The sequence below is a fragment of the Scardinius erythrophthalmus genome, assembly GCF_964197995.2.
Source record: "Scardinius erythrophthalmus genome assembly, chromosome: 5".
Taxonomy (NCBI): Eukaryota; Metazoa; Chordata; class Actinopteri; order Cypriniformes; family Leuciscidae; genus Scardinius; species Scardinius erythrophthalmus.
Genome location: NC_138225.1, coordinates 41,017,590 through 41,043,046, shown reverse-complemented (window position 1 = coordinate 41,043,046; position 25,457 = coordinate 41,017,590). Strand labels below are relative to the sequence as shown.

Below are 25,457 nucleotides of genomic sequence, written 5' to 3'. Positions count from 1 at the left end.
AATGCTTATTGGTTCGTCTCACCAGTTACGTAGTGTGAAATCTGTAGCTATAAATGTGGACGGCTCTGATATACAATTCCAATCTAAATGAAAAAACTTGGGAGTAATTTTCGATTCTAATTTAACATTTGACCTGCATGTACGTAATACTGTTAAAGTTTAATTTTTTCATCTTAGAAATATATCCAAATTACGGTCCATGCTGCCTTTTCCTGTAGCAGAAAAATTAATTAATACTCTGTTTTTTATAGAATTGATTATTGTAATGCCTTGTTTGCGGGAGCATCGAAATCTATTCTGCACAGACTTCAGTGGGTACAAAATTCTGCTGCACGTATTCTGACCAGGACCAGACAAAGAGATCATATAAAACCTGTTTTAGAGACATTGCACTGGCTGCCTGTTAAATTTCGTGTCGATTTTAAAATTCTTATGTTGACCTACAAGGCGTTAAATGGACTTGCTCCGCAATATCTTTCTGATCTTTTAGTACCCTACATTCCGACACGTAATCTTCGCTCAGCCGATGCCGGTCTCTTAGTTGTTCATGGTACGCGCCTAAAAACAATGGGTGATAGGGCGCTTTCTTCGGTTGCCCCAAAGGTATGGAATTCACTGCCCTCACAAATTAGAAGTGCTCTATCTTTGAAATTGTTTAAGTCATCCCTTAAAACTTATTATTTTAAAGAAGCATTTGGGTGAAACGTGATTGTTGTGGTTCTCCATGAGATATATTTTATGGTTTTGCTATAACCTATGTTATGTTTATTGATTTTAAAATGTTTTTTTTTTTTTGATTTATAATATTGTTTGTATGCATGCTCTGTAATAATGTGTATTTTATGCTTATTTTTCTATTTTAATATTGACTATGTAAAGTGCTCTGAGAATTGACTTTTAAAAGCGCTATACAAAAAATAAAATAAAAATAAAGTTATTATTATATCAACACACCACCTCCTCTACCTTTAACTCTTTTCTGAAACGTGTAGCCTATATCCTGGGACATCAACCATACTAGTTAAAATATTACGGTGTAACCATGTTTCACTTAAACATAAAAAATAAGCCCAGTAAGCTCAGCAGAGAAGCGGTCTTGGAGAAACTCCAGTACTGAAGCAACCGGGCAGTTAACTGGGTCCAATTCACGCTCTCTGCACCAAATGGAAAATACATTCCACTTCAGGCCGTACAATTTATATTTGTAGTTGGCCGAACTGCCAACTCTCGAGACTGGGCCAGGATGAGCCAGTCGTCGATGTAATTCAGCACCCGGATGCCCTGGAGCCTCAGTGGGGCCAGAGCTGCATCCATACACTTGGTGAATGTGCGAGGGGAGAGTGCTAGGCCGAATGGAAGAATTCCCATGAGGCCCTTCGAGGTCTCATAGGAGTTAGGACCTCTTTCCCTTCGCCTTCCTTGACTGGAGGATGGTCCTCAGATCCGTCTTCTCGGGAGGCTGTGGATGAGAGCGCCGCCTAGAGTCCCAAGCTCTTTGAGGGGGACCTCTAGAAGCGACACTCCCTTTCTGGCTTTGGCGGTAGGAGGAGCTGGATGACGGCTGTGACTGTTTCTCTCTAGCAGCTGCCCTCCTAGACCTTGAACGGTGTGGGAGATATTTCCTGAATGCTTCACTCTGCTTTTTTGTATCCTTCGCCTCTCCGAACAGACCAGTGGTAGCAACGGGTGCGTCAAGGAGGAAGGCCCTGTCCTTCTCCTTGATGCCGGAGAGAGATGCCTTTCCGTGGTTACCAGTGCTGACATAGAGCAACCGATGGCATGGGCCGTCTCTTTGGTAACCCGGAGAGACAAATCTGTGGCTTTGCAAAGCTCGGCTATATCCTCCATTGTAGGACCCTCGCCTTGGTCCATGTCTCTTAACAGGTCGGCTTGGTACACCTGCAAGATGGTCATCATGTGCAGGCTTGCACCAGCCCAACCTGCCGCCATATAAGCTCTGCCCACCAAAGCAGATGTAGTATGACATGGCTTGGTGGGCAGTGCCGGTGTTTTAAGGGATGATGCAAGGTCGGGTGAAAGGTAACTGGCCAAAGCTTCCACAACCCGAGGCATCATCCCGTATCCATTCTCTCTAACCCCCACAATGTTACTATAGTTTAACATTGGGGGGTTAGACGCTGAAAAGGGCCTGTTCCAGGATTTACACAACTCGTTGTGTAAATCCGGGAAGAACGGTAGAGACCGGCGTGGAGGCTGTGCGTGGTGCTGCAGGAAGCGCTCGTCGAGTTTGCTTCTAACGCACGCTTTCTGCCTCTCTTGTGGGCAACAAATATCCAGTTTGGCCACATCCCGCGTTATAACCTCCAAAAGCTCATCATAACTGGGTGCAGACTGGTTAGACTGTTGTGTCTCATCTAGATCCCCCTCCACAATGCTGAGCACGTCTACTTCCTCGGAATCAGACAGCTGCAGCACCGGGTCTGCATCCCGAATGGGAGAAGCCGTGGGGCGGGCTTCCGAACGGGGGATAGGGGAATCTGAGCTTTCAGATGAGGACTGGGAAAGTGCCTCGGCAGTCCCGATCCCCTCTGAAAGCTCTCTTTGCGAGCCCCACGATCTAAGCCGCCGCATCGCCTCGGGGAGCGCGCATCTGGCCGTCCTCGGAAAACAAAGCCAGGCGGGAACGCAGCACTCTTATTGAAAGAGACTCGCAGTGGCCACAAACAGCCCCCTCGAGGGCTGCCTGGGCGTGCTGCATTCCCATACAAGACACACACATCTCGTGTGTGTCCCCAGCCGTAATATAACAAGGGCATGGGAACACACACTTTTTAAACTGCTCACTTGCCATGATACAGAATATATATGTAATAGACAAAACAATACCAAATAGGACAAACTGATTTTCACACACACAGAGTGCTTGCTGAACAGCAAAAAGCTGACTTTGCTCTGTGACGGTGTGCTTTTGTACACATCCGTATATGCCGTCACATGCTACTTCATCACGCAACGCCAAACTGGTTTAGTTTTCATTCATGAATTCAGACGTGCTACGCTGAAGGGCGTTCCCATAGTGTCGTCACCGACGCAGTGTCTCGTTCCCTCGAAAGGGAACAAGAAGGGTGTTGGTGTGGCTTTGTGCGTGGACAAGAAATTTAATTACAGGATGGTGGAAAAAATTTATACAGTGGTGGATGATTTACTTGATATGAATGTGTTACAATAGAAGTATCTAGAGAAAAAAAGAAAAACGTTATTGTAAGTTGCATCTATAGATCACCAGGTTCTAATATTGATTTATTTAAGGATTGGATGGAGGAAAAATTTACAAAAACAAATCAGAAAGTCATGTTTATCTGTGGTGACTTCAACATTGATTTTCTAAATCCAAATAAGCACAATATGACGGAGGATTTTATTAATACAGTGTATAGTCTGGGCTTTTTCCCCAAAATTACCAGACCCAGTAGGATTACTTCCCACTGTGTAACACTAATTGATAATATTTTTTACAAATGATATAGATAACAATACAGTGAGTGGACTATTAATAAATGATATTAGTGATCACCTACCAGTTTTTACAGTTTACAACAGCAATTACACATCTAAAAAAGGCAATAAACCTCTATTCAGATGGGTCAGAACAGAAGAGTCTATGGTTGCATTTAAAGATGATTTGCTTTCACAAGACTGGGAAATAATATATAAGGAAAAAGATATTGATAAAGTATATGGTGAATTCCTAAGAATATTTAAATTATTATATGATAAGAATTGTCCGACAATAAAATATTGCGGAATACAAAAATATAGTGATAGACCGTGGATTTCAAAAAGATTACAAAATGCCTGTAAAAAGAAAAATACACTTTATAAATACATAAATACATATTATGAGAACTTGTAAGAGAAAATACTATAGTAATCTATTAGATAATAATAAAAAATAATATTAAGGGAATATGGAATATACTAAACAGTATTATGAGAAGGGGCACGAGACAGTCTAATTATCCCCAGTATTTCATTGATAATGAAAAGAACATTAATAATTTGGAGGATGTGGTCAATAACTTTAATAAATATTTTGTAAATGTCAGAGGAGATTTAGCTGAAAAAATTCCTATCACACAGATAATCGATAATAGATACAATGATCTTATTGAAATAAATCAATGTTCGCTGTTTCTTAAAGTAATAGAAGGAAAAGAAATAATAGATATTGTTAAAAAATGCAAAACTAAAGGATCCAAGGATTGCAACGAAATAGATATATTCGTAATTTTAACAGTAAAAAAATGTAAAAAAGCAACGGAAAAAAAAATGTTAATTCCTTAACGGTATGTACCCTTACTATATACAGTGGAAAACTGTAATAGCTCTCACGGTAGCCTGGGTTTCCCCATACTGCCTTGCTCGCAGCGCGATTTTATTCACGCTGCTAGGCAGTCTGGACACCATGGACCAAATTTTCCCCTGAAAAAGGGAACCAATCACAGAACGGGGAGGGAGCAGCAAGACGATGATGACACCGAAGCAGTTTGTTTATATCTATGGATCCAACATGGCATCAGACTCGACGTTATCTTCTACCCTCATGTTTATCTTGCACAAACGGTAATATTCGCTAAACGCCATCGTGTACAAATAAATCTTTGACCCATCGTCTTTTTCCTCGTCGAATTCTGTCACTCTACATACGTCATCTGGTATAATTGAAGCGATTGGTTATGAGCTACATACAGGCGCATTTGATAGACATTCATAGCGCCCAATAAACAGCTCTGGGCATTCGTAAACCACGCCTCAAATACGAGAAAATGAACACGTGGTTCCCAGACCAAGTCTCAAATGAGACTTGGTCTGACGTTAGCCAGGCTACTCTCACGGGACATTTCATGTAATTTTACATTAATATACTGTTAAATGTACGGATTTTGGAAGTACACTGTAAAAAAAAAAACTTACCGTTGCATTTACCGTACCTTAACGTAAAAAATACGGTAGCAAATGTTTACTAATTTTACAAAGTTTTACATCATCGAACGTCTCGGTTACGTATGTAACCCTCGTTCCCTGAGTAGGGAACGGAGACGTTACGTCGGATGACGACGAATGGGGTTTCGCTTAGAAAGCCTATCATCTTCGAGTATATAAAACGAGCCAATGGCAATGAAATGCCATGGGTCTGCGGAATTTGCATAGCGTATCTCCGCCCCACGCAGGGGGTATATAAGGAAGTGCGCGAGCAACATGCAGATATGTCTTCGCTGAGGAGCCGAGACTGAACTCAGGCGTTCCAGCGGTACAGCGGAAGTGGCAGGGAGACGTAACGTCTCCGTTCCCTACTCAGGGAACGAGGGTTACATATGTAACCGAGACGTTCCCTTTCGTTGTCACTCCGAGTTACGTCGGATGACGACGAATGGGGTTCCCAGTGTAATCACGCCACCTCTCGACTGTCTTCCAGTGCCCTGCGTAAGTCTGAGCTCCCTGTCGTGAGACTGGCACGGACGAAGGACTCCTACTTAACACAGGAATACCAAGGTACACTGGGAAGCATATCTCAGTGGAAATATGCAATCATGCCTGATCTCGAAAAGGTGTGGTGGGAACCTTGGGCACATATCCAGGCCGGGGTCTCAGGATCACGTGAGAGTTAGCCGGCCCGAATTCCAGGCACGCTTCGTCAACCGAAAATGCCTGCAGGTCCCCTACCCTCTTGATGGAGGCCAATGCAACCAGGAGCGCTGTCTTCATTGACAGGAACTTAAGCTCCACTGATTGCAGAGGCTCAAAGGGAGTACGAGGGGAGGACGAGGAGGATGTAGTCTCCTCGCTCCCCTCAGGAACCTGACGATCAGGTCGTGCTTTCCCAAGGACTTACCATCAACTGCGTCGTGATGTGCGGCAATGGCGGCAACATACACTTTCAGGTTGGAGGGAGACAGCCTACGCTCCAACCCTTCTTGCAGGAAGGAAAGCACGACACTGATGGGGCATTTCGTGGGTTCTAGATTAGAAGAACCCAGTTGACGAAGAGGTTCCATTTCAACGCATAGGCATGTCTCGTGGACAATACTCTAGCGGAAGTGATGGTAGCCACCACCGCTGGTGGTAAGGTACTCAACCTACCTCGTCCCGTCCAGAAGCCACACGTGGAGGTTCCACAGATCGGGACGAGGGTGCCATAAGGTGCCCCGTCCCTGAGAAAGCAGGTCCTTCCTCAGGGGAATAGGCCAGGGAGGTGCTGTCGCGAGGAGAACTAGTTCTGGGAACCAGGTGCGGTTGTGCCAATACGGGGCAACCAAAATTACCTGCTCCTCGTCCTCCCTGATCTTGCGCAAGGTCTGCGCAAGAAGGCTCACTGGGGGAAACGCATACTTGCGGCGGCCCCGCGGCCAGCTGTGCGCCAGTGCATCTGTGCCGAGCGTGCCCTCGGTCAGGGAATAATACAGGTCGCAGTGGGACGAGTCGTGGGAGGCAAACAGATCTACCTGTGCGTCGCCGAACTGATCCCAAATCAGCTGGACCGTCTTGGGATGGAGTCGCCATTCTCCAGCAAGAGGCCGAAGCCGAGACAGCTCGTCGGCCGCCTGGTTCAGGTCTCCCGGGATATAAATGGCTCGAAGCGACCGCAGATGCTTCTGACTCCATATGAGGAGGTGGCGGGCGAGTTGCGACATACGGCGGGAGCGTAGACCACCTTGACGGTTGATGTACGCTACTGTGGCGGTATTGTCTGATCGGACTAGTACGTGTTGACCCCTGAGCAACGCCCGAAAGCGGTGCAGGGCAAGGCGTACAGCCAGCAACTCGAGACAATTGACATGCCAAAGGCGCTGGGGTCCTGTCCAGGAGCCCGCGGCAGCATGTCCATTGCACATGGCACCCCAACCCGTGGCGGAGGCATCTGTTGATACAACAACATGCCTGGAAGCTCGTTCTAAGGGAACTCCGGCCCGTAGAAAATTGAGGTTCAACCACGGGGAGAAGGTCTGACGGCAGGTCGGAGTCACTGGAACCCGGAGCCTGCCGTGTTGCCATGCCCACCTCGGGACTCGATCGCGAACCCAAAGCTGAAGCGGTCTCATATGAAGCAAACCGAGCGGCGTTACTGCGGCTGCGGATGCCATATGCCCCAGGACCGCACTCTTGCCCTCGAACTGACGAAGACAAGTCAGCAGTGACTGCGCGCGCTCGCTCGTAAGCTGCGCGCACATGGCGACCGAGTCGATTTCCATACCGAGAAAAGAGATCCTCTGCACTGGGCAGAGTTTGCTCTTCTCCCAGTTGACCCGAAGGCCCAGACGAGCTAGGTGCCGGAGCACAAGGTCCCTGTGTTCGCAAACCTGGTCTCGAGAGTGAGCTAGGATCAGCCAGTCGTCGAGATAGTTCAGGATGCGAACCCCGTGTTCGCGTAGGGGAACAAGGGCTGCCTCGACGACCTTCGTGAAGACGCGAGGAGACAGGGCTAACCCGAAAGGGAGAACCGCGTACTGTATGCCTGTCCCTCGAAAGCAAACCGTAGAAACGGTCTGTGTCGAGGAAAAATGGAGACATGGGAGTAGGCGTCCTTCAGGTCGATCGCTGCAAACCAATCCTGCGGCCGCACGCATTCGAAAATGCGTTTGGCCGTGAGCATCTTGAACGGCATCCTCTTTTTTGAAGGGAGCGGTTCAAGATCGCAGGTCCAGGATTGGTCGTAACCCACCGGATTCTTCGGTACAATAAAGTAGGGGCTGTAAAACCCAGACTTCATTTCGGCTGGAGGGACAGTCTCGATCGCACCCTTCGCCAGTAGGGTAGCGACCTCCGCTCTCATGACAGGGGCATTGCCACCGGCCATAGTGAGCGGATTCCCCTGAGGCGGGGAGGAGACCACGCGAACTGAATCACGTAGCCGAGCCTGATGGTTCTCCGACCCGGCGGGACAGTCCGGAAAGCTCTAGCTAGGCCTCCAGAAACTGCGCCAGCGGGGTTATTCGAACCACAGACGTACCGTCGGGGGTGCAGCGAGGCGGAATGACCGGCCCAGGCGTGGGTGGCATAGTGGCCCGGTGCGGGGGCACGGCCATTAACCGCGTCCTGCCAGAGGAGGCCAGGGGAGGACCAGCGTCCCACGGGGGCGTGCTCTGGCAGGGGTCTGGCGACAGAGGGGGATGAGAGGAGCGTGGCCCGTGGGCGGCGCGTGCTGTCATCCACAACCTCTTGGGGCTCAGAGAAAGAGCATTAGTTCTTTTGTAGAGATCTTCCCCCAGCCCTCCAGCGGGGGAAGGAGTGGTCCTGCTACCAGCTCCTGAAGAACTGAGCCCTAACTCCAAGCTGCCTGTCTCAGGTTTGTGCTGCTCAGCCAGGTGTTTAGCCGGCTAAGGGGCAGAGACAGGCGGTGCCAGCCTCCAGCGACCCCCTTGTGCTCAGGCCAGTGAAGGCTCGAGGGGAGGAGCCGCAAGGAGGCGGCGTCGGCAGGAAGCAGACTAAGCAGACCACACCGACGGATGACCGTCAGTGCAGAAGCCTCAGTCTGCTTGTGGATTGATCGAAGACTGTTGGGCGCAGTCCTCAACCACCCTGCCGACCAGGCTGCCCGCCTCAAGGTGCTGCTTAGGCTGACGTGGCAGTCTAAGGGGCGGAGATGGGCAGCGCCGCCCTCCTGTGGCTTCCTCCTGCTCAGGTCCGGTGCAGGCCCGAAGGGAGCAGCCGCATGGAGGGGGGCTTGGCGGGAAGCAGACAGAGAAGGCCGCACGGATGGATGACCATCGGTGCCGGACCCGAGTCTGCTTCAGGTGGTCGAAGCCACACCGCCAAAGAGCCCAGCCCGGGACATGGGGAAGTTGAGAAAATTAATTCTCCGACCGCCCTACATCAACCTGGCTAAGCCAATGTCTGGACCACATTAGTGGGCATCATCTGACCCAGGATCACGCAGGTACCGATGTCGCCTGAGCGAGGTCAGTAGTGTGCGTGGCGGAACAACCAGGCCCGGCATGGGAGGCATAGCGTCCCAGGGTGGGGGCGTGGTTAGAGTTTCCGCGTTCTGTCAGGGTTGGCCAGGGAAGGACTAGCGTTCCACTGCGGCCGGTTCAGACAGAACTCCCGGGACAGCACTGCATCGAAGGCGCAGGCGACACACAGCACTGCACGACTGTGTCACGATAGTGACAGAGAACATACAGACCATGATCGCTGCGCGATCAAAGCAGCGAAGGCGGAGAACGCCCACGGGCCGCGAAAAGTCACGTGGACTCTTGCGGAGCGGAGGCGTCCTAATGCACATCCGGACGAAGCCTACAGCGCTCGGGGGGAGGGCAGCGCCACTCCAACCGATGCTTTCAGCTGTCTGGGAAAGCATGGCTGACAGCTCTGAATCAGTCCCGGCAACGATGGCACTCCCGTGGGAGGCAACGCAGCCGAACTTCATTTCCAGAGAAATCAAGCCCGCCTTGTGATGCTGTGAGTGACATGAGATCATCTGCCGGAGCCCTGAATAAAACACTGGGTCCCCTCAGGAAACCAGGCATATACAGAAGCTCCACGGTTTGCAATGTGGAGGGGGGTGTGGCCCGAGGAATGACTCGTCGGTTGTTGTGCCACACCATAACCCTCAGACCACCCTGGCCACCAGCCAAAGTATCCCCTCTTGAAGAAGAGATAAATTGGGGTGTGGCAGAGGGGACTCTACTCACAGAGAGATCATTGAGTCTCGATCTATAAACATCGCGATGGTCATGTTCCCGCAATGAAAACATGACTCATCCACGAGCGCTGCCAAGCGTGATTAAGCCCAACAAGCGAAACAGCGCTCGCGACCGTTAGGCAGATGCGCACACACATCCAGGAAACAGAAATACACGGGCGAACCGTCTTTAAAAAGACGTGCCGCGTGCAACTCTTTTAGAGATTGGAAAAGCTCAACAGAGTGCCGAAACGCCCAGGGAGAAAACACACTCACTGTCGGCAGATCACTGCACAGACCAGCAGAAGGAAATGCGATCTCGCTGGAATCCGCCGTCACACCAACACTCTGAAGAGCCACTCGTCTCGAAGAGATTTGAGATGATAGTCAAAAGGCTTGTGGAGTGAAGTATTGAACATAGACAGTAAAAGAAATGGACACAGCGACCCCATTGGAACTCAATTGAGACAAGTGAAGCCCGTTTTCAGCGATTTCTTAGCACTTCCTTTCCTGACGCGCAGACTCAAAACGAGCAAAGCGTTACACGGACCACGTGAGCAACCCGTCTGTCTTCTAGTAGCTGTGCCAAGAGAAATCTGAATCATTCCCTTCCGAATCTTGCAGAGACGGAGAGTGTGATTAGGAGCTGTCCATGAGCTTGGAGCAGGAGCAACTTTTGCTAGGTATTCTGATTAATTATATTGTCATTTTGCTTCCACGTCTCCCCGATTGCCCGCGAGCTTCTCCTCCTGTCCATACGGTAATCTCTCTAGTGTGCGACAGAGAGTCGCGTGGTTATGACGCAATCGTTAGCCTATTTTTACAAAAACTGCTTCTACGGGGCCATAACATAAGCTACAAGTGAATGGAGCATTTTATACATTGTCGTGTATCTTTAGAAATAAATAATGGACAAATGGAGTCTTTAAACGCCTCAGATGTAAAGTTATTCGCTGTCAAAGTGACGCCAAAATTAATGGGAGTCAATGGGATGCTAACGCAAGTGAAGTTCTGCTACAAGATGGCGGTACCCGGCCGACTTCAACTTCCGGTCGACTTCCTTCCCGCCTGGTATTGAACTTGGCTCCGAAGCGAAAACATATCTGCATGTTGCTTGCGCACTTCCTTATATACCCCCTGCGTGGGGCGGAGATATGCTATCCAAATTCCGCAGACCCATGGGCATTTCATTGCCATTGGCTCGTTTTATATACTCGAAGATGATAGGCTTTCTAAGCGAAACCCCATTCGTCGTCATCCGACGTAACTCGGAGTGACAACGAAAGGGAACTAAAAATTACGGTGAAAAACTGCCAGCTGGTTGCCAGTACTTTACCGTAAAAAATATGGTATAAATATTTATGTTTTACGGCATTGAACTAAAGTTTACGATAAAAAACTGGCAGCTGGTTGAAAGCGATTTACCGTAAAAAATATGGTAGTAATATTTTAGGTTTTACGGCAGTGATCTAAATATTACGGAAAAAAACTGGCAGCTGTGGTTGCCAGTACTTTACCGTAAAAAATACAGTAACATTTTTTTTTTTGCTTTTACGGCACTGAACTAAAGTTTACGGTAAAAAATAAAAAAATAAAAAATAAAAACCTGCCAGCTGTGGTTTCCTGTAATCTAATTATTGAGAATTACCAGAGGTTTAGACGTTGATGTTTTATTGAAAATAATAAAGTTTGAAGTTACCATTATGGAGATGAGTGTTTGCTTTAGTTGGGCTCTTGACCCTTGACTTTTTAACTTTAGATTTACTCTGACTGCCTTAACTGTGTGGTTATATAACACAAACTTTATGGCATGAAAATCAGAGAGAAAATGTGACCAGGTGATGATGGCAGGTTAATGATGAGATAATCGTCATATTGTGGCCTGATTCACTGATCTCATAAAGAGTCTTATCTCTCACTTTATGAGCAAAGAGATAATATTAATTATAATATTAAAAATAAATATTTCATATTATTGAGTATAATATCTCTGTAAGTGAGCAACAGATAATCTGAAAAACTTTAAAAATACATGGTGTAGAAAAAAGGTTTTGAACTACTGCTTAATTTAAACCAACACAGACATCAAGATTCAGCGTATGAATCTCAACAACGGTGACAATCAACACAATAATCAGATAAAACTCTGAACATCACAAAACAAGCTACTAAAAAGCTGCAACAAAAACAACATCAAAAATAAAAGCAGATATAATAATGAAAGAAAAAACTAAGGCAATTCAGCATAATGTATTCCTGCTGCAATGCATGCTGGGAGATACTTATGAGTTTTGATTGGAGGCTCCATCAAGTGCACTGCACTTTTATCATCACCATTGTTGAGATTCATATGCTGATTCTTGATGTCTGTGTGTGTCTGAAAGATACAGTAGTTCAAACTGTTATTGTACACAATGTTTTAAAAATTCTTCTGATTATCACAGCAATGATGGATCACATGCTGTAGAATCATAGGGCTACTACAATCAATAATGGAAAATTAATAACACATATAATCAAAGATAAGAGCTCAGTGAATCAAACATGGTGATTGTTATCACTGATACACAACCGCCATCACATGATTCATTTTCTCTCTGATTTCCTAGCCATAATCAACATGTCTTATAAACACAGAGTTACTGCAGGCAGAGAAAAACTAATGTCAGAAAGTCAAGGGTCAAGAGCCCAACTAAAGCAGTCACTGATCTCCATCATGGTGACTTCAAATGAAACAATAAATCATCAACATCTAAACCTCTGTTAATTCTCAAACAGACCTGTAGACGTCTGACAGAAATAAAGTCAGTCTGGTTAGTAATAAGTGAAGCTGGTAATGCTGTTTGTGGAGTTGTTTAATCCTCCTCTGATGAGATCTTCACAGATTTAATGTTTTTTATCTTCAGTTGATTTCATCTAAGACTGTGTCTGAAGTCAGTTGTAGTTCTTGTGTTTCTGCTCGTCTCTTTTTTCTGTTCCTGTTGTTTCTCTAAATGGACATTCCCAGAATTCCCTGTGTGACACTTCACATTTGATGCTATTTCATTTAAATAATTATGTTTCTTCTTGGTTTTTGTTATCAGTTTTATACATTTGGGGTTTATATTACATCATATATTGTTTAATGAATGTTTATGGCATTATTTGGAGTCATGTGTGTGTCACCATGATGGTGTTTTGTGTTTGTGTGTATGAGACTGTGCACCAAATGTTAACATGTGCCTCAGTTTGTGTAAAACTAATGGTATACTTAAATTATCGTGTTTTTTTTTTTGTGTTTTTTACCACTTGTGTTATTATGATGGTTATCAGTATATTACAAAGATATAAAGCAGACTTTAATACTTTAGTGAAATTTAATGATAACATTTATCGGTTTATGTAATATAACGGTTGTCCCGTGAAAACTAAAAGGTTCCTACTGTATTTTTTATGGTAAAGTACTGGGAACCACAGCTGATGTTTTTTTTACCACACATTTAAATCCTGCTGAAGGTTTTTTTTTTCTTTTTTTTTTTTTCAAAGTAAGGTTGCTACCATATTTTTTACGGTAAAATACTGGCAACCAAGCTGGCGTTTTTTTACCGTAAATTTCACAGGTTTTTTTTTACATTGTGTTTTTTTGCCCGTAAATTTAAATCCCATAAAACATAAAAGGTTGCTACCTTATTTTTTACGGTAAAATACTGGCAACCACAGCTGCCGTTTTTTTACCGTAAATTTCACAGTTTTTTTAACAGTGTAGTAAAAAAATTAATTGAGGGGATCTCAAAACCATTAACTTACATTTTTAATTTGTCATTTCAAACTGGTCAATTTCCAACAAAAATTAAAACAGCAAAAGTCATACCTCTGTACAAAACTGGAGACAAACACCACTTCACAAATTACAGGCCTGTCTCTCTACTGCCACAATTTTCAAAAATTCTAGAAAAACTCTTCAATGACAGATTGGACAAATTCATTGATAAATACAAATTACTTACTGACAGTCAATATGGATTCAGAAAAAACAGGTCAACATCACTAGCTTTAACTGAACTCATTGAAGAAATGACAAATTCCACAGAAAAAAAAAGAAATATGGAGTTGGAGTATTCATTGATTTGAAAAAAGCGTTTGATACAATTAATCATGAAATATTAATCAATAAACTGGAAAGGCTTGGGATCAGGGGGATAGTGCTGAATTGGTTAAGCAGTTATTTAAAAGACAGGAAACAATTTGTGAAGTTGGGAGATTATACATCTGAATGTTTGGATCTTGCTTGTGGTGTCACCCAGGGGTCAGTATTGGGACCAAAATTACTTATTCTCTACATAAATGGCATATGTAAAGTATCTGAACTACTGAAATTTGTGTTATTTGCTGACGACACAAATATCTTTGGTTCTGGTCAGAATTTACAGCAACTCCTGGACTTAATCACTCTAGAATTCAGAAAAATAAAACAGTGGTTTGACACAAACAAGTTATCATTAAATTTGAGCAAAATTAAATTCATGATATTTGGCAATTGTAATTCAATCAAGCAATTTCAGTTACAGATCGAAAGTGTTAACATAGAAAAGAGTATATGAAGTGAAATTCGGTGATTATAGATGCCAGGATTTGCTGGAAATCGCACATAAAATACATTCAAACAAAAATGTATTTTTTGTTTGATGGTCTAGAGGTATTTCAGTCCTGGCTAAAGCTAAGCACATTCTGGATTACAGATCATTCTACATTTTGTATTGTTTGATGGTTTTGTATTTTGTATTTTGTATTTTGTTTGATGGTCTAGAGGTATTTCAGTCCTGGCTAAAGCTAAGCACATTCTGGATTACAGATCATTCTACATTTTGTATTGTTTACTGGTGTTACCGTATTTAAATTATGGTGTAGAGGTTTGAACACATATCAAACACATATCAAAATTCATTGCAATCATTATTTATACTTCAAAAAAGAGCAATAAGAATAATTCATAACACTGGATATTTGGAACATACCAACTCATTATTTCTACAGTCTAAAGCATTAAAACTACTTGATCTGGTTGAATTTCATACAGCTATAATTATGTTCAAGACTAGAAACAATTTATTACCTGGCAATTTACAGAAAAGGTTTCTTGAAAGAGAGGGGGGCTACGATTTAAGGGGAATGTCACATTTTAAGACTCCCAGTTTTCGAACTACTAGGAAAAGTTTCTATTTATCTGTCAGTGGCGTTAAATTGTGGAATCAACTAAATAATGAGTTAAAGCAATGTCCAAACATATTACGTTTTAAAAAGATGTGCAACGAAATTATATTCCAGAGGTAAAGAGAAATACAGTGCTAACAATAACCTGAGCTTATATTGAATAATTTATAGTATGTGTATAAATATTGCTGTGTAGGTGTACTATATGTATGTAAATAGAACTTTTGAATAAATATTTTCATTGATTATAGATTTATTATCTCTGTAGATTTAGTAATCTGTAGCCATTGCCTTAAAGGGATAGTTCACCCAAAAATGAAAATGCTGTCATCATTTACTCTTCCTCAAGTTGTTCCAAACCTGTATGACTTTCTTTCTTCTGCTGAACACAAAAGAAGATATTTTAAAGAAGGTTGGTAATTAAACAGTTGCTGGTCCCCATTGACTTCCATAGTATGGGGTCCATCAGTCATTTGGTTACCGACTTTCTTCAAAATATCTTCTTTTCTGTTCAGCAGAAGAAAGAAAGTCATACAGGTTTGGAACAACTTGAGGAAGAGTAAATGATGACAGCATTTTCATTTTTGGGTGAACTATCCCTTTAAATATAGTAGTAGGGGTATAAAGGGGTAGGAGTACATAAGTTTTACTTCTTCCTACTCCTTTTTGTATATGTAAATAGAGGTTTCTTACTGGAAAGTATGGAGTTTTATTTTGTTGTTTATATGTTTTTTTATTTTTATTTATTTTTTTATTGTATTTACATGTTCAAAATAAAAGATATCAAATCAAATAAAAAAAATCACATTTCTAATATTTAAATGTCCTCCAAAAATTCCTCTTGGTTTTCTGTAGGGTCCCAAAAGTTTTAAAGAACAAGTTCTGACGTTGTTTAGAGAAAACACAAGCTTGATGTATTTTACCGTTAGATACTTTCTCAAGGCTGTAGATGTTATTAGAGCAAAACTGGGTAGCTGCCATGGTATCCTTTGCTTTGGCTCCAAGTTTTGTTTCTCGCAATGCACGATCCATCCAACAAGCCAAGCCCAGCCATCCCGGGAATGCTCCACCATGTCACCAGTTTGGGGTTCTGGAGAGAACATGGGCACGGAGTGGTAGTGGTAGAACTGTATGATTCAGATACTCGTAGAAGGTGACGGCAGTTTCTTAAATAGGTCTTACAATGAGACTGGACAAGTATCAACTCTCGGTGTGAGCTGGGATGGTACCATGGGGATCAGAGACCTGGTGTGTCGGGACAGGTAGATGTTGCTTTGGAGAAGGCATGCCATCCCTGGGTGTGTTGCACAGGTTGTGCAAGGCTGAATTGTAATAGGGTCCCAGTAAATAACACCAAAAAAGGCACAGTGAATACAAAAAGTTTAAAGTATAAATTAATATTTATTAAAACTTGAAAAATCCTACCCCAAAAATATAACATTAATGGAAAAATTAAACAAAAAAATAAGGAAAAATTCTTATCCAAAAAATTCCAAATTAGATTTAATTCAATAATAAAAAATACCAACAAAAAACCTGCAGCACTAAGGCCACACTCTCCACTGCAGCAACCAACACAGACTAACTCCATTAAACAAAGACAAGCACATTTATACTGGCACCATTACCCCATGGGGATGGACAGACTTACATACAACACTTTACATATTTTTTCATAAATATAGAGTCTAGAATAAACATTTTGTCATAATGCTCAAAATAAATAATCTACTCTCTTGTGCAACAAAATATATAATTTACAATACATTGAACATGAAATAACAGAAGCAACTTGGCTGTGTTGTCCTTGAAACAGTCACGCTCAATTAATAAACAGTTGAGAACATAGTCAGTACGAAAATCTTGTCCCAAGGTGTTCTTGATAAATTTTGGACACAGAAGGACCACCTCTCATCAAGGAGCATTCAAGTGGGACTTAAATATGCCATGAAGGTATTATAAAAGATTTTAAAATAAATATGGTAGGTAACAATATTAATTTGGAAGCTAGGGTTTACAGATCACAATGCAAGTGGGAGAAGCCTCATGTTACGTCACGATCGCAGAAGGCTGTTTTATAAAAAAAAAAAAACAGTTTTCTGTTTTTGACCTACACCACATGACGTGAGAACAGTTAGCTATTTAGGTTTGTACGTTAGCATGGGCTCACTAACTTTAATTGTAACTTAATGAGAGTATGACAACCAGAAAATTAATGTTTTCGACTTCATTGGGATTGGGGTTGAATCCTAGGGAACCAGGTTAATGGGCCCACATCATTGATTTAAATAAACCGGGCTTCAGTCGAATTGCGCAGATAATTGGTCTGTTCGTGCAAGTCTTATCACACTTTTGAAACGCATTGGTGAAATTGTGCACAGTACAGTGATTCAATACATGAATACCCATGCCCATCCCCTCAGTCAGGATACCTGGAATCAGTGTAACAAGTACCCCAGGCTCATCGTTTTACCATTTTTGTAGCATAAACACCATGAAACTGATGAGAGCTTTGGATCTTCCAATGTTTCTGTATGGCGCTGAAACCTAAAGATGTCCAAGTTCCGGTCATCTGCGTTCGAGGGGAGGGGCTTACAATAGGTCAATTGAGGAGAGTGTAAGCTTGCACATTTTTTAATATATGTCCGACAGTCCTGCTTTGCTGTGCACATCCCATTCCTTCTTGAATTTCAACCGGTTGTTAGCGATGTCGTCATCAAACGCAAGTGGTTCTATGCACAGTAGATTTTAAGCCATGATTTGTCAGCGATCCTGCTGCTGACACCATGTCGTTTGATACCTTTATGATGAACAGATTTAATTTGTGACCTTGGTTGTTTTTCTCGGTCATTTAGTAATGTATTTAGATTTACAGTAGGCTAATATTCTCCCAGAATGCATTGAAAATCTACAGTAACACTGTACACAGCTTATACAGTAGAAAAATGTTAAGAATACAGTAGTAATACTGTGAAAACAACAGAGGCCCATTTCATTCGTGGCCCTGTCTACAGCACCCCCTTGAACGTGGTCCGAAAACTTGGTCCATATATCATACACACTTGCATATATATGTATGAAAGCCGGTACATAAACATACACATATAAGGGAAACAGAAAGTGTGTTATAACTTCTGCATACATTTAATGATTTTGATAGATGCGAAGAGACAGGGCTAGACTGAATGGGATAACCCCATACTGATATGCCCGCCCCTCGAAAGCAAAGCGTAGCAATGGTCTGTGTCGAGGGAGAACGGAGAGTCCTGGGTCAGCACTGCCTCGGAGGTCTAGACGACCCACGGCTCTATGTCTGAGCCACGACAGTGGCAGATAACATACAGACCATGATCGCCGTGCCAACGAGGGCAGTGAAGGCGGAGAATGCCCGTGGGCCGTGATAAGACAACGGGGACTTCCGCAACCCTCCGCTCGGGGGAGGGCGGGGCCACTCCAACCGACACTTTCAGCTGCCAGGGAAAGCATGGCCGTCAGCTCTGGATCTGACTCGACTAACGCTGGCACTCCCGAGGGAGGCAACAAAGTCGAATCTTCATTTCCAGAGGAATCAAGCCCGCCTTGTGAAGCTGTGAGTGACATGACATCATCTGCCGGAGCCCCGAATGAAAACACTGGGGAGGAACCAGGCACACACGGAAGCCCCACGATGTGGATGTGGAGCAGGGCGTGACCCAAGGAATGACTCGCTGATTATATGCCACACCGTAACCCTCAGATCAACCTGGCCACCAGACAGAGTATCCCCTCTCGAGGAAGAGATAAATTGGGGTGTGGCAGAGGGGACTCTACCCACTTGGAGATCATATGTATAAACATCGCGATGGTCATGTTCCCGCAATGAAAACATGACACATCCACAAGCACTGCCGAGCGTGATTAAGCCCAACGCGCGAAACAGTACTCGTGACCGTTAGGCAGATGGATCACGCACCCACATCCAGAGAATACATGGGCGAACTGTCTTGAAAAAAACGTGTCGCGTGCAGCTCTTTTAGAGAGAGGAAAAAATCAGCTGAGTACAGTGAAACACACACACTGTCGGCAGATCGCTGCACAGATCAGTAGCAGGCAGTGCGATCTCGCTGGAACGTGCCGTCGCACCAACACACTGAAGAGCCGCTCGTCTCGTAGAGTGAGGATGATGCAGAATGGCTTGTAGGAGTGAAGAGAACTCTTGGCTCCAAAGCGAGAACATATCTGCATGTTGCCAGCGTACTTCCTTATATACCCACGAGGTGGGGCGGAGTTACAATGCAATTCAATTCAATTCAAATTTATTTGTACAGCGCTTGTACTAGCGTCCCAAGATAACGACAGAAAAGCAGATGGGAAATAATTAGCATAGCTGCAGTTCATAATATTAATGCATTCGATATGATTCAACTGTAGTATAAAAGGTAGTATTATGCGAACGCTTGGCTAAAGAGATGCGTCTTTAATCTAGTTTTAAACTGGGACAGCGAGTCTGAGCCTCGAACAATATCAGGAAGGCCATTCCACAGTTTAGGAGCTAAATGTAAAAACACCCTCCCTCCTTTAGTGGACTTAGATATCCTAGGAATGACCAGAAGCCTTGAATTTAGTGATCTTAAAGAGCGCAATGGATTGTAGGGCGATAGAAGTTCCATTAAATACCCAGGAGCTAAACCATTTAGGGCTTTATAGGTCAGTAGTAATACTTTGTAATTGATACGGAACTTAATAGGTAACCAGTGTAGAGATGATAGAATTGGTGTTATATGATCATATTTCCTTGACCTAGTAAGAACTCTAGCAGCTGCATTTTGGACTAACTGTAGCTTGTTTATTGAGGATGCAGGACAACCAGCTAATAAAGCATTACAGTAATCTAGTCTCAAGGTCATGAATGCATGAACTAACTTTTCTGCATCAGAAACAGATAGCATGTTATGTAGCTTAGCAATGTTTCTAAGGTGGAAAAATGCTGTTTTTGTAACATATGAAATATGATTTTCGAAAGACAAGTTGCGGTCTAATATAACACCCAGGTCTTTTACTGTAGTGGATAAAGTAACAGGACATCCTTCTAAATTAAAGTTGTATTGCAAGAGGTTTTGTGGGCAGTTTTTTGGGCCAATAAGTAATACCTCCGTTTTATCTGAATTTAATAGCAGAAAATTACACGTCATCCAGTATTTTATATTTTAACACACTCTGTCAATTTAGATAATTTAGTGTTTTCATCTGGTCGTGATGAAATATATAATTGAGTGTCATCAGCATAACAGTGAAAATTAATTCCATGTTTTCTTATAATATTACCAAGTGGCAGCATATATATTGAGAATAGCAGAGGGCATAACACAGATCCTTGCGGCACTCCATAGTTTACTGACGTTATCTTTGATTTTTCCCCATTTAAACAGACAAAATGGTAGCAGTCTGATAAGTACGATCTAAACCAGCTTAACCCTCTGAGGTCGGCAAACGCGCCCCCGCGTTTTGCTGGATTTTCTTCACATTGTAGCACTATAAACTTAAATTACTCCGTCATTTATGGTCATACAGAAAAAAGAAATATAAAAAAAAATCTGTGATATTTCTACTTTTGTATGTGTCCACTTACAATCAAATCAAAACATTGTGCTTTTGTAAAATAAAGAAAATAAACAGGGTGTGCGTTCTGCCTCACCGTCGCGGTGAACTTTTTTTTCTTGAGCACGTCTATAAACTGAAACAAAACTCAGCGAATACTTGTCACACATTTATAAGCCATATACCTTTATAAACATTTAAGTGTGTACTTTTAAATGATCGGATTCAAACTGAAAACAAATATTCTCTTACTCAAAAGTAATTTGTATAAAACCAACAAGATGTCCAGCTTCTCAAACGCTTCCTAATTATTTTTAATTTGAACACGCCCACTCGCGCAAAAGATATTCACATGCAAATCTCCACATGGAACGCGAACGCGTTCATTACCTCAAAAACAAAGCAGCAAAACACTTCACAAGTCTCTGCTTTTCGTCGAGTTTGAAAGATGCACCTGAGCTTACATTGGATTTACCTCAGAAGAAGAAGAACGCGATTTGAAGACAAGAAAGATGTAAGGTAAGAAATTCTTACATATTAGTTTGTTATTGTTGCATAAATTTCACATTGCAGTTGAACTGTTGCTAGATACATGGTGAATATTATAATACTTAGACCCGTGTTTACTGTTACTGTGTTTGTGGATATCTGCTCAAACGTAGATATGTATATGGTAACCACCATAATGTTTTATATTTGAGCGCGATCGCGTTTGAATGTATCATATTTGATACATTCGGAAAAAAAACACGTACCAAACGGCTTCATGTTTTTACTATTATCTCATTTCATACCATCATAACGAATGGAAACATTTGAAGTAACATGATAATCAATATATTTTTCTCGAGCTTAGTTGTTACTAAAATATTTTGGAAGATTTATAGGCTGCTATGGTTATTGTTATTATTATTTATGCAGCACTGCGCATAGCCTATGCCTACAAGGCACAACAAACCTGGTGTTCATTATATTATATATTGTTGGAAACATTTGTGTGTGTGTGTGTGTGTATTCTGTGAATTTTAAAAAGCAATTTTAACCAGAAAAATCTCAAATGTATTCCCAAAATCGTGCAGGCCTTTCTCTTGATATCAGTATGTTCACATTTTTATTTATTTTTTTCAGGGCCCAGATGCCACTCCTGCTGATTTCAACATTCACATGAGACCTTGGAAATGAAATGTATGTACAATGTTTTTAGGAATGGCACAAAGGTCTCTGTCTTTGGATAATTGTTTTCAATGAGTGCTTTTTTGTCATTTGTTGTGTATCTTTGGATTATGTTGTGTTGTAAATAAATCAAACAATCTAAAAGACATTCTTTTTTAAATCTCCTCATTCTTTGTGCAAGGTTGCTCAGAATTACAGGGCCTGATAGCTCCTAATAGAGCCATTAGGGGAGGGTCTTTGTCTTTCTCAGGTGTGAAAAAGCTCACATATTAATGAGCTCCCGCATAAAGCTTTGTCACACAAAACACGTCGTAAAAATTTTAAATCAATATATTGTCTTATCTGAATGAGCAGTCAGGGTGATTTTCACATAGTTTTAGAGCAAATATTCTAGGCTACGTCATACAATTTTCAAAAGTCTTGTGAATAAATAATCAGTATGGGTTTCATGACCTTATTTCAGTGAGAATTTTTTTTTGTATTTTCACAAACCACGCATAAATGTCATTATCTCAAAACTACAAACTTTTACATACATGCTGCTGATATATTATTGTAGCAGAGTTTGTGTTGAATACAGTGTAATTAGACTTTAGCCATGAAAATGTCACAAGTAACAGAAATAAGCACAAATGTCAGAGCATGTCAGAACACCTCCAGGACCCAGAAAACAGCTCAGACCCCAGAGAGTTAATGCCTGTCCATGAACACCAGTGTAGTTTTGTAGTCGATTTAAGAGTATTTTGTGATCTATAGTGTCGAACGCAGCGCTAAGATCGAGTAAAACTAGTATTGAGATAAAGCCTTGGTCAGAAGCTAGAAGTAAATCATTTGTAATTTTAATGAGCGCAGTTTCTGTGCTATGATGCGGCCTGAATCCTGACTGAAATTTTTCATAGATATCATTTTCTTGCAAGAAAGAGCACAATTGAGCGGACACAACTTTTTCTAGTATTTTAGACATAAATGGAAGATTTGAAATGGGTCTGTAATTTGCTAGGTTATTATGATCTAATTGTGGTTTCTTAATGAACGGTTTTATAATTGCCAACTTGAATATTCTTGAAACATGAACTAAAGTTAAAGACGAGTTAATAATATTGAGAAGAGGCTCTTCCACTACAGGTAACACTTCTTTCAGTAGTTTAGTGGGTATTGGATCTAATAAACATGTTGTTGGTTTAGATGCAATGATAAGTTTATTTAGCTCTTCCTGTCCTATAGTTGTAAAGCGGTGTAGTTGTTCTTGAGGGGCGATAATTGAGGCTGAATCAAAGACACCATTAAAGATTGTACATTTACAATTTTGTTTCTGATGCTTTCTATTTTCTCAGTGAAGAAATTCATAAAATCATTACTACTAAACTGTAACGGAATATTTTGCTCAGGTGATGTCTGTTTATTTGTTAGTCTAGCCACGGTGTTAAATAAAAACCTTGTATTATTATGGTTATTTTCTATTAGTTTGCAGAGATGCTCAGCCCTGGCTGCTTTTAGGGCCTTTTTATAATGTGACATACTATCTTTCCACGCGATTCTAAAGACCTCTAAATTAGTTTGTTTCCATTTACGCTCTAAATTACGAGTTTCTCTCTTGATAACATGCGTAGCACTGTTATACCATGGTGCTTTAGTTTTCTCTCTAACCTTTTTTAATCTAATTGGTGCAACAATTTCTAATGTACTAGAGAAAATGGTGCTCATAGTGCTAGTCATTTCCTCTAGTTCATCTGTTTGTTTGGGTTCACTAATCAGCTGAGTTAGATCAGGTAAGCTATTTGAGAATCTATCTATAGTGGTTGGAAGGATTGTTCTGCCTGGTCGATAACGTGGCACAACATGACAAATTTCAGCAGTACGTAGTATGCAAGTCACCATGTAATGATCAGTGACATCCTCACTTTGCGGTATAATATCTATATCGGTTGGATTGGTTCCATGTGATATAATTAAATCTAGCGTATGATTAAGACGATGAGTGGGACCAGTGACGTTTTGCTTGACACTATGCAAAATCCGCAGACCCATGGCATTTCTTGCCATTGGCTCGTTTTATTTCTTGAAGATGAGAGGCTTTATAAGCGAAACCCCATTCGTCGTCACAACGTATTTCGTAGTGACTACGAAAGGGAACTTTAATTTTCTATTATCACTGTAAAGCTGTTTTGAAACAATCTATATTGTTAAAAGCGCTATATAAATGTATGTGACTTGACTTTACACACATTCATACAAGTTGTAGTAAAAAAGAAAGTGAGGAAAAAATTGTTTTAAGGGTGAGATGATGAAATCCCTAGTTTCTAGCAATATATGCACTTATAAGACCTGACCTGAACAAACCATCAATCATTAATTTAACCCTTCTATCGTTTTTTAGGCTGGTTATTAAATTTTATATCAAAGAAACAGTTCTGCTAAGAGTCTGGAGGCTACTTGCGTTTGTTTTTGCATTCCTTTGGGGATTCTCTTTGTCGGCCCCGAGTTCGTTGATTGGCTGCCGGTCTCGTCGTGTCTGAATTGATGTCAATCACATGGTGTGTTGGCGGATGGGTGGAAAGTCTTTGAAGTTGATAGCGGGCTTTGCTGTGGAATCGTTGACCGAAACTGTACAGCAAAACTTAACTTAGAACTGAGACTATCAACGGAAAATAAAATAAACTAAGAGATAGAAAAGTGAGATGAGAGTGTATAGATGGCTTGAAATAAATTGTTTAACTCATGTTCTTCTGATCTTAATCTGCAGTCTTTTGCCTGCGCATTTACATGTCTGGTCCAAATCGTCTTCTACTCCAAATCTTTGTTTGTGTCCTAAGATTTTAAATTCAAATGTTTGTCCAGCCTCCTGGATGAGATCTAACCAATTAGACACGGTGTATAGTTCGGAGGTGGCTGTTTTCTCTTACTGGCTTTCTCTTACTGCAGGTTACTCTGTTGCTGTGGGATCAGTAAATGGTCATGTTGTGTACTTTGCGGGAGCGCCAAGGCATAGACACACTGGGCTAGTGCTGGGATTTACACAGAACCATCAGAACCACAGCTGGACCATCTCTCATAGGATATACGGATCACAGGTGTAAAATTTGATCTACATTATACGCAACATACAGTACTATACACATTATATAATATGTATTTATCAGGGCTGGCACATACTGTATATGCTGTGTATTGACTTCATCAATACTTTTATTTAAATATACTAATGCATTTATCACTGTAGTCTCTTCCATCTTTCAGTCCTTGATGCTTGCCTTCATACATCACCTTTTCTTTTTCTTTTCCTTTTCCTCCGTTTGTCTCTCTGTAGCTGGGCTCATATTTTGGGGCAGAGTTGTGTGTGTTAGGTGCTTCTGAGTTGTTAGCAGTCGGAGCTCCGCTATATCATATTCATGGATTTGGAGGAGAGGTCCGGATATGCCCACTAAACTCTATGGTAAGAGCAACACCACGTTCAGACGGAGCTGAGATTAAGAAACAAAATACAGATATATACACCAAAGGTCAAAAGTTTTAGATAGGTAAGATTTTAATGTTTTTAAAAGGAGTCTCTTCTGCTCACCAAGGCTGCATTTATTTGATAAAAAAAAACAATAATAATAATTTAAAAAAAAAAACAGTAATATTGTGAAATATTAGGACAATTTAAAATGACTGTTTTCTATTTTAATATATTTTAAAATGTAATTTATTCCTCAGATGAAAGCTGAAATTTCAGCATCATTACTCCAGTCTTCAGTGTCACATAATCCTTCATAAATCATTTTAATATGCTGATTTTATGCTCAAAAACACATTCATTATTATTTTCAATGTTGAAGACAGTTGCGTTTTTTTTTTTTTAATTCTTTGATGAATAGAAAGTTCAAAAGAACAG

At 41.9% G+C, this 25,457-nt stretch overlaps 1 protein-coding gene across 6 annotated transcripts in view; it reads left to right on the top strand.

The window, feature by feature from the left end:
* LOC308691628 (integrin alpha-X-like) overlaps positions 1-25,457 on the top strand; it is a 334,173-nt gene that overhangs the window by 191,279 nt on the left and 117,437 nt on the right. For 5 of the 6 annotated variants that reach the window (XM_081367037.1, XM_081367036.1, XM_081367034.1 and 2 more), the window contains exons 12-13: positions 24,506-24,654; positions 24,891-25,016. In XM_081367037.1, the coding sequence (XP_081223163.1) occupies positions 24,506-24,654; positions 24,891-25,016 (275 nt within the window). The remainder of the gene's footprint in view (positions 1-24,505; positions 24,655-24,890; positions 25,017-25,457) is intronic. The other variant, XM_081367038.1, reaches the window with a different exon arrangement.